At 56.5% G+C, this 12,240-nt stretch overlaps 2 protein-coding genes across 2 annotated transcripts in view; one reads left to right on the forward strand and one right to left on the reverse strand.

Moving 5' to 3' along the window:
• PLXND1 (plexin D1) overlaps positions 1-1,847 on the forward strand; it is a 52,032-nt gene extending 50,185 nt beyond the window's left edge. Inside the window, exons 34-36 of the mRNA XM_004442448.3 lie at positions 40-180; positions 328-402; positions 659-1,847. Coding sequence (XP_004442505.3) covers positions 40-180; positions 328-402; positions 659-775 — 333 coding nt within the window. The 3' untranslated portion in view covers positions 776-1,847. The remainder of the gene's footprint in view (positions 1-39; positions 181-327; positions 403-658) is intronic.
• A 3,742-nt stretch (positions 1,848-5,589) lies between these two features.
• On the reverse strand, positions 5,590-9,500 carry H1-8 (H1.8 linker histone). Its single transcript, XM_087431693.1, has 6 exons — positions 9,350-9,500; positions 9,028-9,287; positions 7,134-7,494; positions 6,272-6,333; positions 6,061-6,114; positions 5,590-5,948 (listed from the first exon to the last, which is right to left on the reverse strand). The coding sequence occupies exons 1-6, from the start codon at positions 9,498-9,500 to the stop codon at positions 5,664-5,666; spliced, it is 1,173 nt and encodes a 390-aa protein (XP_087287819.1). The 3' UTR covers positions 5,590-5,663.
• Between the last annotated feature and the right edge of the window lie 2,740 nt (positions 9,501-12,240).

The following is a 12,240-nucleotide window of genomic DNA, read 5'->3' on the forward strand; positions in this document are numbered from 1 at the left end:
GTCCACCCACCGTCTTATTCCCTCACTCCGCTCTCCCAGGATTCGCCAACCAACAAGCTCCTCTACGCCAAGGAGATTCCAGAGTACCGGAAAATTGTGCAGCACTACTACAAGCAGATCCACGACATGACGCCGCTCAGCGAGCAGGAGATGAATGCGCACCTGGCCGAGGAGTCGCGGGTGCGGCTGTGGGGGCTGTGGGGGCTGTGAGGGGCTGAGGGGTCCTGTAGGGGCAGCAGGGCTGAGCCAGGGCTGGGCCAGGGCTGGGCTCGGTTTTGACGGTTGGGTTAACCACCCTCCCAGCTCTCGCCTTCTCTCTCCTCGTAGAAATACCAGAACGAGTTCAACACCACTGTGGCCATGGCAGAGATTTATAAATACGCCAAGAGGTACCGCCCGCAGGTGGGTACCCCTGGTGTGAGGCACCCTCCCTCAGGGCCACAGCACCGCCATTTCAGCCCTACCCACTGCCTCTGTGCTCAGGAAAACCCAGGGAGAGGTTCCTGCTCACAAATTCACATCCCAGGACATTTGTGCATTAGGGGCGCGTCGCCCAGTGTGGAAATCCAGGTGGTGTGTCCTCCCCCAGGATCTGCAGAGGGACCCCTGGGGTCCAGGGCCCCAGGCTGTGGCCCAGCTGCCCCTGCTTCCCCCTCAGATCATGACTGCCCTGGAAGCGAACCCCACGGCCCGGAGGACCCAGCTGCAGCACAAGTTTGAGCAGGTGGTGGCTCTGATGGAGGACAACATCTATGAGTGCTACAGCGAGGCCTGACCGCGGGAGCCGGTGCTGGGGAGGGGCGAGGCGCCCAGCCCTCCGCTTCATTTTGTTCTCAGTGCCTCTGACTCCGCTGGGACATGACTGAGCAGAGTCGGCTGCAGGGAGCGGGGAACGAGGGGCCTCTCTGAGCCAGGCAGAGGAGCCCCCAGCCCGGGCCCCTTGGGCACCTTTGTCCCTCCTACTGCCCTCGACCCTGTCTCTGGGATGGGGACCTGGGTGCTGCAGCCATCCCTGGTAAGGCTCCCACCGTCCACCCCACACAGCCTGGACGGAGCCCCACTCTCTCTGCCACAGCCAGCTGCTGAGAACCCGCCCTACGTGTCCCACCGCTGACGGACAAACGGGGAGAAGAGGTCGCCTGGCCCAGAGGCCGCAGCCGGAAACACTACCTCATCCAACCTGGCGGAGGGGAGGCCTCCTTGAACCAGCCCTCGGCTGGTTTCTGCTTCAACCACCAAAACCTTGTCTCTGTCCCCTCCCCACCCAGACAGGACCCTGGCCACACACCATTTCAAGCAGTGTCAGATTTTTGTTGCTCGAGGGGCTGCTGGTGGCATGGGCAGCGCCCACTGCCCTCGAGCTTTCCCATGAGCCAGGGAAGATGGAGGGTGAGGGGACAGGTGCTGGGCGATCCTGGTCTCGACGCGGGGGACAGAGGCTAAGTTGTACCAAGGCTGTAGCTGGGCTACTTGATATTGCTGGAAGTGTTTCTAAAGATAGCACCATTTTTTGTTGTTTTTTTTAAAAAAAAGCTTTTATATATTAAAAAACTTATCACGCGCCAACTGTGAATAGCTGCCACTTGTGCAGAGGACCTGGGGAGGGGAACCGAGGGGCTCCCAATGCAACACTGGAAATGACTGTGCCAGAGGACGGGCAGACCTGGTGGAGACCCCCTCTATGCCCTGAGAAGATCGCCCATCTGTTCCCGTCGGAAGCAACCCTCTGTGGCAGACCTGGCCCCCCTGCAGCAGACCCAGCCAGCGCAGGGACTGGCTCAGAGCCCACAGGGGCTGGGCGGGAGGGGGTGGCAGGGACGCTCTGGAACCTTCTTTATAATAAAAGCCTGATGGGAAAACCTGCTGTGGGCTGCAGCCTTTGTCCTGAGATGGCCAAGGAGGGGAAGCTGTGCTCGCAGCAGAAAGGAGAGCGGGAGCCTGGCCCAGCACCTGCCTTGGCCGCCTTCCTCTTGAGCTTCAGGCAGACGTCTGACGCAGCTTCTGAGAAGGCGAGCGCGATGGGAGGGTTCGGTGGGATAATGCGGGCGGCTGGCTTGCCGTGGGCCTGGCCCGCAGCTGACAGTCCCTGGGCTCTGAGGGCACCTGTGGGACCTCCAGGAAGATGTAGCTGCTGTGTGCCACCTACCCCTGGGCGGCCGTGCTCCTTACCTGCTCACCTTGATAACAAGCTTGTGAGGAATGTGATCTTGTCCCCATTTCACAGATGTAGAAACTGACTCTCAGCATGGTTGAGGAATTTCCCCACGTCACACAGCCAAGGAGCAGCAAAGTGGGGACACAAAGCAGGTCGCACGGGCCCCTCATTCCTCTATTCTGTGCTTCCTCCAGGCCAGAGTGTCACAGCAGCCCCTAAAATGTTTGGGGAGGTCCAAGGTGACCACCCTGTAAAGAGAGTGGTCATTTACACACTCGCCCTGAATTTCCCATCAACCTTGAAAAATGTGTATCATTAACCCCATTTTTTCAGATGAGGAAACAGACAGTTTCCCCAAGGCCGACGTAACCCTGGACTGTTCCCAGTAGGACAGGCTGTTCCCCATCACAGCCCATGAGGACGGTTACCCTGACCTGGGCCAGCAAATACCACAGAGACCCCCAGCCTACCCAGCTGGCTCTGGGCCTGGGCTGGGGGGTGAGGTTCCTCCCCAACCCCCCGGAAAAGGTTACTAGAGAACCATTTCCAAAATAGAAGCAACTCAAGTTAGTTCTTTTCCCTTTATGAAGGAAAAATCATTACACATACATTTGTCAAAAGCAAGAACTAGGACAAAAAAATTCATACGATTTAAACGAAATCCCACAAATACCAGTTCTAGAATTAATGAGAACAGAAAAGTGAGAAGAGAAAAGTAAACAGTTTAAGCTTTAAAAATAGCCTTTTCCTATAGTGGCTTCTGGGTGGAGAGAGAGTCTTTGTCTTTTCAAATTTTCTATTCTGAGCACTGATTCCTTTTTATTAAGCAGCAGATTTTCTAATTTAAGTTATTGACACATTTGATAGGGATTTTTTCTTCTTTGGTGTGATTCTAGAATGAATACATGTTTCCTGCAGAAATGTCAGGAAGGACAAAAAGCATGAAGGAAATAAAAGCCACCCTCACCCGCCCTGGTGAGTCTCAGAGAACGTTGTCTCAGACCATGTGCCCACCTGGGCTGGGGGCTGAGGAGTGAAATTGGGATTGGGCTGTACACACCATTTTGTCACCTGCCTTTTCCCCCATGCAACAATATGTCAGTAACATCTTTCTATGTCATTAAATATTCCACAGCCTGTTTTAATGCCTGATTAACATGCACTTCCTTCTTGAAGCTAGGAACGCATTTGCAAATGGAGGAAAGCTCTAGTTTCTGAGGTCATTTCTCGGCGCAGAAGGGGGCCAACTTCCACGAACCGCCCACAGTCCTTGTCTGGGGCCCTAAAGACTTGCAACTACGGGTGTCCCTTTGCTCTGTCTGAGGGGCAGCGTGGGGCGGGGAGCTTGGGCGTAGTGTTCTTGAGCAGGAGCGGAGACTGGCAAGAGTCTCCTGGGTGCTATTTGGCCTCTGCCAGGTCAAGGGGACTGGCCTCCCCCAAGCTCACGGACAGGAGATGCCCAGTGGTGCCCCCTCTCCGCACCCCCGGGGTGCCTCCCACAGCCCCCAGCCAAGCCGTGAGAAGAGTGAAGGCAGAACCAGATCCCTCTGCAGGAAGCACCAGCCCAGCCCCCTGCCATCTGCGCACAGTGCCCCTCGGGGCCTGCTGGCAGCCACATTACAGATACCCCAGGGAAGCTGTCAGCACCGCCACACAAAGCCTCATGTGGGATTGGGGGAGGAGAAGGAGGGGGTGAGGGAGCAGGGGCAGGAAGGGAACAGTCTGATGCCCCATGCTGGCCTGCCTCAGTTTCCCTTTATGCCCCGTCTGCCCCCTTCCCAACTCCCGTCCAGCTTACCCCCGACTCCCTTCAAATTGATCCCTTCTTCTCTGCCCCCTCCCTGGTCACCGCCCAGCTGAACCGTCCCTCGGCATCCTCCTGACTGAGCTGAGTCCTCACCCCAGGAAATGGTCGCTGAGTAGTCACCTAGCTGTGCAGACCCCAAACTGTGGACTCAGCACCGCCCCGTTCTACAGCCAGTCCCTCCACACACCCCATCCACCCTGCTTCAACATCCACTCAGAACTCCCCCCTTCTAGCCCCTCCCCCCATGGCCTCCCCTCACCTGGACTGCAGGGGCCTCCTTGCCGGCCGCCTGCTGCTGTCCACGTCCCCCTGCAGCCCCCCTGCTGCTCGCTGTCCCCTAATGGCTCCTCATCACCATTAAAACCCAAAGTTCTTACCCTGGCTTACAAGGCCCTTCAGGGTCTAGCCCTGCCTACCCTGCAGCCCTTGCTAAGGTCATCTGCTGCTGCGGACAAGCCGCTCCAATACTCAGCGGCTTCAAACAGCCACCCTTTATGTTGCTCACGCACCTGCACTCGGGCAGGGCTTGGCAGGGCAGGCGTGTCCCTATTCCAAGTGGTGTCAGCCAGGGCAGCTCAACCGGCGCTATGAGACCCAATTCCAAGACGGTGCGCTCCTCCGGCTGGAAAAGTGGTGCTGGCTGCTCAGCGAGCCCAGCCGGGCGTGGAAACTGGGGTGCCTTGGCTCCTCTCCACCGGCTGCTTGGGCTTCCCCACAGCACGGGGGCTGAGTTCTCAGAGCAAGTATCAAAAAAAAAACCCCACGCAGGAAGTAGAAGCTGCCCGTCTCTTAAGGCCTGGGCCCAGGAACTGTCATAATGTCATTTCCACTGTATTCTATTGGTCAAGCAATCCCAGAGCCCAGATTCAAGGGACAGGGCCACCTCTCCACGGGAAGAGTGTCACAGACATTCTTAAAGCACCCAGACCTCATCTCTTATTACTATCCTCCTTCACTGAGCTTTAGCCACAGGGGCCTCCCTGCAGCTCCTTGAGTCTGTCAAGCATGTTTCTGCCTCAGGGCCTTTGCACTTTCTCCTCCTTTTGTTCATTAGAGCAGGGCCCACAGTCATGCTCAGTAACCAGTTGTTAAATGGTCTCTGACTCCTCTCAGCTCCTCAAATCCTCCTCTTTGCAGCCAGAGGGCTCTTTCTAAACACACACATCAGTCTCTCCCCTGCCTATAACCCTCATTGGCTCCCCACTGCCCCCAAGAGAAAGTCTACCTTCCCTAGTCTACCCCTCCCCACCCTCCTGCCCCATCCCCCAAGGCCCAGTGGCTCATGCCACCCCTCTCCCCACCTTCATTTCAAAGCTACAAATCCCCCTCCTTCCACCACACCATCCAGTCCCACCCCACATGCTGGGCCCTCTGCCTGCAATGCCCTTCCCCGCATCTGTCTGGCAACTCCTGCTCAACCTTTAAGACCAAAAGCTGCCTCCTCCAGGAAGCAGTCCCAGATCTCAGGCTGGGTTAAACACCCCGCCTGTGCCCCCACAGTCCCCTACATGTCCTTGGATCCCTGCACCAGCCCTTTACATTGTACAGTGTATCTCCCCCAGGGCGGGAGCCCCGGCCCTGGATCACCAAATCCTTGGACCTCAGCCTCCTTCTGCACCAATTTGCAGACAAAAAAAACAAGTCTTTATTGATAAACAGGTTACAATGAAATAAATAGTGCTGTTTTTTGAGGAATAAAGCTCAAGCAGAATCTCTGTCTCTCCCCAGCACACCCCTAGCTCTTGGCTCTGTCTTCTTACTGGCCGCTTTGGACGACGAGGGCTTGGTGGGCATACAACGCCTTCTCGGGTCCTTGTGGGCCTCCATCTCCCCAGCCAATGGTGCAGGCATGGTCTTGGATGCACTGCCCTTAGGAGGAGCAGTGGGCCTAGCTCTCGGCCCCGCCCTGGCCCCATGGGCAGCGGCCTCCTTAGGGACCTTGTTCTCCATCTTCTTTCTGGCTGGGCAAGCAGCACCTCTCTCGCCCTATGAGAAAGCGAGCCAGAGCTGGTCAGGGTGGGGCACACGGCTGGGCGCCCATGAGCGTAGGGTTGAAATCCCTGCGTGGCTCTGGGTGGCTTTGGACAAGTGACCTCACCTCTCTAAGCGGCCGTCTCTTATCTGTAAAATGGGGATGGTGGTCCTCAGTGTGCTGGGAGGCCGGAGAGGAGAAGAAAGTGAACTGTGCTTTGCAGGAAGATTAACGACCCCTTCCCCTGCTGACTCTTCCAGGGGCTGGGTGTGGGACGCCCGAGCTCCTTCCTATTCAGGGTGGAGACCCAGCCCAGAGGAGTCATGCAGGCACCTACCTTGGTGACCGTGGGTTTTGAACTCTGACTCCCATCTTTTGTTTCTCTGTGGGCCTCAGCATCTGCGGGCAGGTGGGGAGGGCGTATGGGAAGGACCCTCTCAGGAGGAGCTGCTGGTGGCCAGGGAGGTTCGGGGGCCCCAGAGCCCCGTCCTGCCCAGGCCCCAGTCCTCACTCAGACACTCACAGGCTGTGTGACCCGGGGCAAGTTGTTTAGCCGCTCTGAGTCTGGGTGCCCTCATCCGCAAACTGGGCATAACGGCATCTCTCTCACGGGGTGGTGGGAGGATCAACTGGACTGTGGATGGCCATCCCTCACTCCGAGCAAAGCACCAGGGTGGCCCCCTGCTCCGTGCCCGCCCACACCGAAGGCCATCAGGAGGTTTATCAGCCTCTAGTCTTGAGCCCATCTCCACACGGCAGCGGGATATATTTTAAAAATACCTCAGACTCTAGCTGTTTCTTGTTCCAAGGCCTTCCACGGCTCCTCACTGCCCTCCAGATAAGGGAGGCTGCCCTGCACAGCCCCTGCCACTTCCCCTCCCACCCTGCACAGCGCTGTCTGCACCTCCTCAAAAGCTCCACCTCCTCCAGGACTCTGCACAGGCTGTTCTCCTGCCTGGGACACCTCCTTCAGGAAGCCTCCCCAGACTCCTCAGAGAAGAGTCAGGCTCCTCCTCTCTCTGGGTTCCCGCGCCCACCCCCAGCTGCTACCATGAGGTCTCCAGGTCGAGCCAAGCACTCAGGGCACGTTCGCTAGATAACGAAAGCCCTCCCCAGAGCTGGCCCTCCATCCCACCTCCCGTCCAGTCCAGTGGCCAGAAGCCCGAACCCACGCCTGACTCACCCTTTCACACACCTACCTTGGCTGCTTCTGCCTTTGACCTTTGACTTCCCGCCAGGCCCCCGGGCACTGGGAGGGGCCCGCCTGGCCTTGTCTGGCTGTCTGGGGGCCTTCCTGGCCTCGCCCAGTCTTGCCTCTTGGTCCTGGGTCTGGCTGCCTTTCTTGGGGGCCTTCTCTTCAGCTGCACCTGGTTTGGAGGGAGCCGTCCTCACGTCCCCTGCCCTCCTGGGTCGCTTTTTCATCTCGCCTGCATTGGGAGGGTCCTTCTTTGCCTCGCTTGGTTTCTTGGGGCCCTTCACCTCAGCCTCACCGGGTCTCCTGCGGGCCGTCATGGCGGATGTCTTCCTGGGTTGGATTTTCCTTTTGTGCTTGGGGACCAACTGGCAAAGGAGAGAAAGGGACGTGATTGGGAGCAGAAGCTCCGGGTGTCTCACGTCCCTACACCCTATGCATGGCTCAGAGAAGGCCCCATTCTAAAAGAGGGGGCAAAGAATGTGGTCAGGGGCATGGGGCAGGACCCCCGACACCTCCTAAATGCCCGACGCCATAGCCCTGCACTGACAGCCCCGACCCCAGTCCTCTGAGATGCTGATCTATGAATGTCCTTTGACCCCACCCCAAGCCTTCCCATGAAATGTCGCTGACTGCCCCTGCCTGTCCGTCCAAGGCCCTGCCCCATCTCACACCTCTGCTTCTCCACACCCTCCTCTCCCCTTATGCCAGCGGAACGTGGACCTCGAGCTTAGACAGCTCAGAGTTCACCACTTCCTCCAGCCCTCCCCAGCTATGCGACTTGGCCAAGTATTCTCTTCCCCACTGGCCTCAGTCTCCCCATCTTTACAGCAGGGCCATCAGGGAGGGTGTAAGTGGCAGGGGGATGTGAGGGGCCCTGGCAAACAGGTGCTTCCTGCTCTTCCTGAGTCCAGCTCTGATGACATTGCTCTACCTGCTCCCAAGCCCTCATGGCTCCCCATTACCCACCAAGACCAGAAACAACCTCCACTCCCAGCACTCCTAACTCCATGATACCCCAGGCCCCCTTCCCTGCCTGCCATCCCCTCAGCCCACTTTCCTGACTGGCTCCCAGGCCCTGCAGCCTCGCCCAGCCATGCGTGCCCCCAGCATCCCCTCTTGCTCTCTTTTGCCCCACCCTATGCACCTGGCCTTGCCATGGCTTGTGTCCAAGCTCTGACCCACACCCAGTTCTACGAGGACTTCCCGTGTTCAGCCACCTGGTTACCACAAGAACTGGAACGTGGTAGGTTGAGATTGTTCCACAGTGCTCCATGGCGACTGTCAGAGCAACTGCTGTGTGCTGGGGTACAGAAATGACCAGACAGATGCCATGTCTGGGTTCCTGCGATTTCCCAGGTGGCAGCTGGTAGTCACGATGCTGGGGTTTGATTTTGTGCCAAATCTGCCCTCAGCTCTGGGTGACCCTGCACAGGTCCCCTCTGAGAGCGTGGTGGCTCAGGGAAGTGCCAGCCCTGGTTTGGAGATCCCAGGTTTGGAGCCAGAGAGCGTGGGGAGCAAACTCCAACTCTGACCTTCTAGAGCCCAAGGTTGGGTCTGCCTGGTCCGCGGTGAGGAATTCCAGGAAGGGGCTCTGAATGCCAAGGACCCAGAAGTGAACACAGCTGAGATGGTCCCTGGTCACTGAACACACCCAATGGGGATGAAGGGGGACACAGCAGGGTGCCCAGGGCCGTGGGGGCGCTCAGACAGGGCACACACATCAGCCTTCCTGGAGGACAGCGTGTTTCCCGGAAGAGGCAGGAAGAACAAGAAGAAAAACAGCAGGAGAAAGGCCTTCCGGCAGGGAAACAGCACCCAGAGGAAGAGAGCTGGAACTGAAGTTCAAACCCTGGGGCCTAGTGTTACCACCGCCCCCCGCCCCCCCAAAGCAGGCTCACTTTGAAGCTGCCGGTCGCCCCCTTGGCCTTGGAGTTGAGGGGCCTGACAAGGAGGCCGCGGCGCATGCCCGTGGCCAGGGCCTGCTTCAGCAGGTACTTGAGCCGGATGAGGTCCACCGTGGGGTACTTCTGCAGGATGTACACCTTGATGGCCGCCACCGAGGTGCCCCGGCGCCGCTCCCCCGCCTGCAGCGCCTCCAGCACCATGCGCAGCACGGGAGGGTGGCGGCGCGGCGCTGGGACGCCGCCTCGGCTCGTGCCTGCGGACGGACAGCAGGACGTCAGCCAGAGCCCAGGCCGCCCGCAGGCCCGATCACCAAACGTGCCCGGCGGAGCACGCCCAGGCGCCAGCCGGGCCCGCGGGGTGGGCGAGGGGCCCGGGGGATCCAGTGCGCCCCCAGTCGGCGCCTCTGAGCAGCCCGAGGGCAGGGCAGGCCCTTGGCGGGGGGCTGGGCGCACACCGGGCACACCATCAAGACTCACTGAAAGAACTACATCGTCCTTCTAAAAACAGACCCAAATCAGGGCAGTTGTCTACATCTAACTACCAGTTTGCAGGAAATCCAGGGGCTCTGTAAGGGGGCCACGGGGATGAATCAGCCGGCTCCAGACTGTGAGGAGCTCTGCGGGGCACAGCACGGCTTCTCCTACAAGAGCCCGAGGAGGAAAAGAAGTGGGAGGGGCCCCCAGAGGCACAAGACACTGAAGAGACCTTTCGACCAAATGCAACGTGGGGGCCTTGCTCCAACTCAGAACACCAGTGAAATGATCCAACTGGAAAAATAAGTCAACTAGATAAATGTGAGCATTGGAAGTATTTGATGATATTAAGGACGATATCAATTGTTTCAGGTGTGCTAATGGTATTGCAATTATTTTGTGCGAGGTTCTTTTAAAGATAAATACTGGACGATTTACAGATGAAATGATAAGTCCAGCATTTGCTTCAAAATAACCCAGTAGATGAAACAAGAGTAGCCGCGAGCTGATAACTGTTGAAGTTGGATGATGGGTGTGCAGGGCAGGGGTGGTGTGGCTTAGGGCTCATTGTACCACTCAGGCTACTTTTGTATCCGTTTGAAAATTGTCATAATAAAGTTACAAAAGAATTCCACTCCTAGGTCTATACCCAGGAGAAATGAAAACATATGTCCACAAAAACATTTGTTCACAAATATTCATAGCAGCATTATTCATAATAGCCAAAAAGTAGAAACAACCCAAAAGTCCACAAAATAATGAATAGCTAAACAAAACGTGGTATAGCCAGAAAATGGAATATCATTCAGCCAAAAGGAATGAGGTACTTTCTTGTTAGTTGTGTTTTTTTTTGTGAGGAAGATCAGCTCTGTGCTAACATCTGCCAATCCGCCTCTTTTTGCTAAGGAAGACTGGCCATGGACTAACATCTGTGCCCGTCTTCCTCCACTTTATATGGGAGGCCGCCACAGCATGGCCTGACAAGTGGTGCGTCGGTGCGCACCCAGGATCTGAACCGGCAAACCCCGGGCCGCCGCAGCAGAGCGCGTGCACTTAACCGCCTGCACCACCAGGCTGGCCCCTGAGGTGCTTTCTTGAAACCATTATGCTGAGTGAAAGAAGCCAGTCGCAAAAAGTCACACATTGTGTGATTTAATCTACATGAAATGTCCTGAGTGGGCAAATGATAGAAGACAGAAAGTAGATTAGTGGTTGCCAGGGTCTGGGGGGTGGGTAGGGATGGAGAGTGACTGCTAATGGGTGCAGGATTTCTTTTTTTGAGATGATATAAATAATCCAAAATTGACTGTGGAGATGGATACACAACTGTGAATATATTAAAAGCCATTGTACACTTTAAATGGGTGAATTGAGTGGCATGTGGATTATATCTCAATAAGGTGTTATAAAAAAAGTTGGAAGAGAAATAGGATCAAGGGGTGGGGAGGGAGAAAGTAGGAGACGTCGTCAGTCACCATAAGGTCCATAAAAGTGGTTTAAACATGAAACCTGATTTAAATGTGACTAAAAATGTTGATTTCTGATCAATTTGCAAAAATTAAAGACTCAAAAAAGAAATCAATTGGCTAAAATACTTTTTAAAAAACACATTTTAGGGGCCAGCCCGGCAGCATAGTGGTTAAGCTTCCATGCTGCACTTTGGTGGCCCAGGGTTCACAGGCTCGGATCCGGGGCGCGGACCTACACACCGCTTATGAAGCCATGCTGTGGTGGCGTCCCATATACAAAGTAGAGGAAGATGGGCACGGATGTTAGTCCAGGGCCAATCTTCCTCAGCAAAAAGAGGAGGAGTGGCAACAGATCTTAGCTCAGGGCTAATCTTCCTCACCTAAAAAAAAAAAAATCCAACACATTTTAAAGCAGAAAAAAGAATCCATTCCAAAACCCTAGATCTCGAGCAAAAATTGTCAAGAGACCTAATCCAATTTAACCCGTACTGCCGCCTGGCCAGGAAGAGCCCAGTGTCTGGAAATATTCATTTTGGGGCCAAAAGGTTGTGAATTGGTAGAGTCCCGGGTCAGTCACCCCCAAGATCTCGGGAGTTTTGCTTTCCTCTCTGGGCCTCAGTCTTCTCATCTGTACAGTGGGGATGGGGTCCTCTAAGGAGGTCCGAGCCCTCCCAGCTGCAGCATTAGAGTGTTTCTGGAGGGCCCTTGGGCCTGGCCTGGGGTGAAAGCCCCTCCTCTGCCTCCCCGAGACCACGCCCTGTCTCAGGGAGACCCCCCCCAAGTCTCCTCCCTCCCCAGTCCCTCTAGCTGGATTCAGCTCCTCATTAGGCAGTTATTCAATGTCTGCCGTATACCGGTATGTCCGGAACAGAACTCACACCTCCCCCAAACCTGCCCTCCACCTCTCCCAGTAATGGCACCTCCCCCATAGCTACCAGACACCCAAGCAAGAACCAGGGGCCGTCCTGGACCTCCCCTCCCTTCCCCTCCCCAGCACACCCACTCTGCCCCTTCCCCCAGGCTTCCCTCCCTGCCTTCTGGCATCTCCTCTCCTCTCCAGGGCCCAGCCTCCTCCCTGCTACCTCTCTCCCCTTCCAATCCATTCTCCTCAGCATCTCCCATCCCTCACCGCCCCACTGCCTTCAGCATGAGGGCCGATGCACCTGACCCCCCTGGCTCTGGAGGCCCAGTCTGGCCCTGCCTGCCTCACATCACTGTTCTCCCCAGTTCTGTTCCTAGTCAGAGGAAGACTTGAAGCTCCCCA

Source organism: Ceratotherium simum, chromosome 5 (assembly GCF_057802395.1).
Source record: "Ceratotherium simum simum isolate JZ-2026a chromosome 5, ASM5780239v1, whole genome shotgun sequence".
NCBI lineage: Eukaryota > Metazoa > Chordata > Mammalia > Perissodactyla > Rhinocerotidae > Ceratotherium > Ceratotherium simum.

What these genes read in the sequence shown, in the direction of transcription:
- H1-8 (XM_087431693.1), bottom strand. Translation starts at nt 9,500, where the DNA reads ATGGTGTGCCCGGTGTGCGCCCAGCCCCCCGCCAAGGGCCTGCCCTGC. An exon ending in CAAAACCCACGGTCACCAAG is followed by an intron (nt 6,115 to 6,271) that starts GTAGGTGCCTGC and finishes CCGGCCTCCCAG; the next exon opens with CACACTGAGGACCACCATCC. An exon ending in AGAGACGGCCGCTTAGAGAG is followed by an intron (nt 5,949 to 6,060) that starts GTGAGGTCACTT and finishes GCTTTCTCATAG; the next exon opens with GGCGAGAGAGGTGCTGCTTG.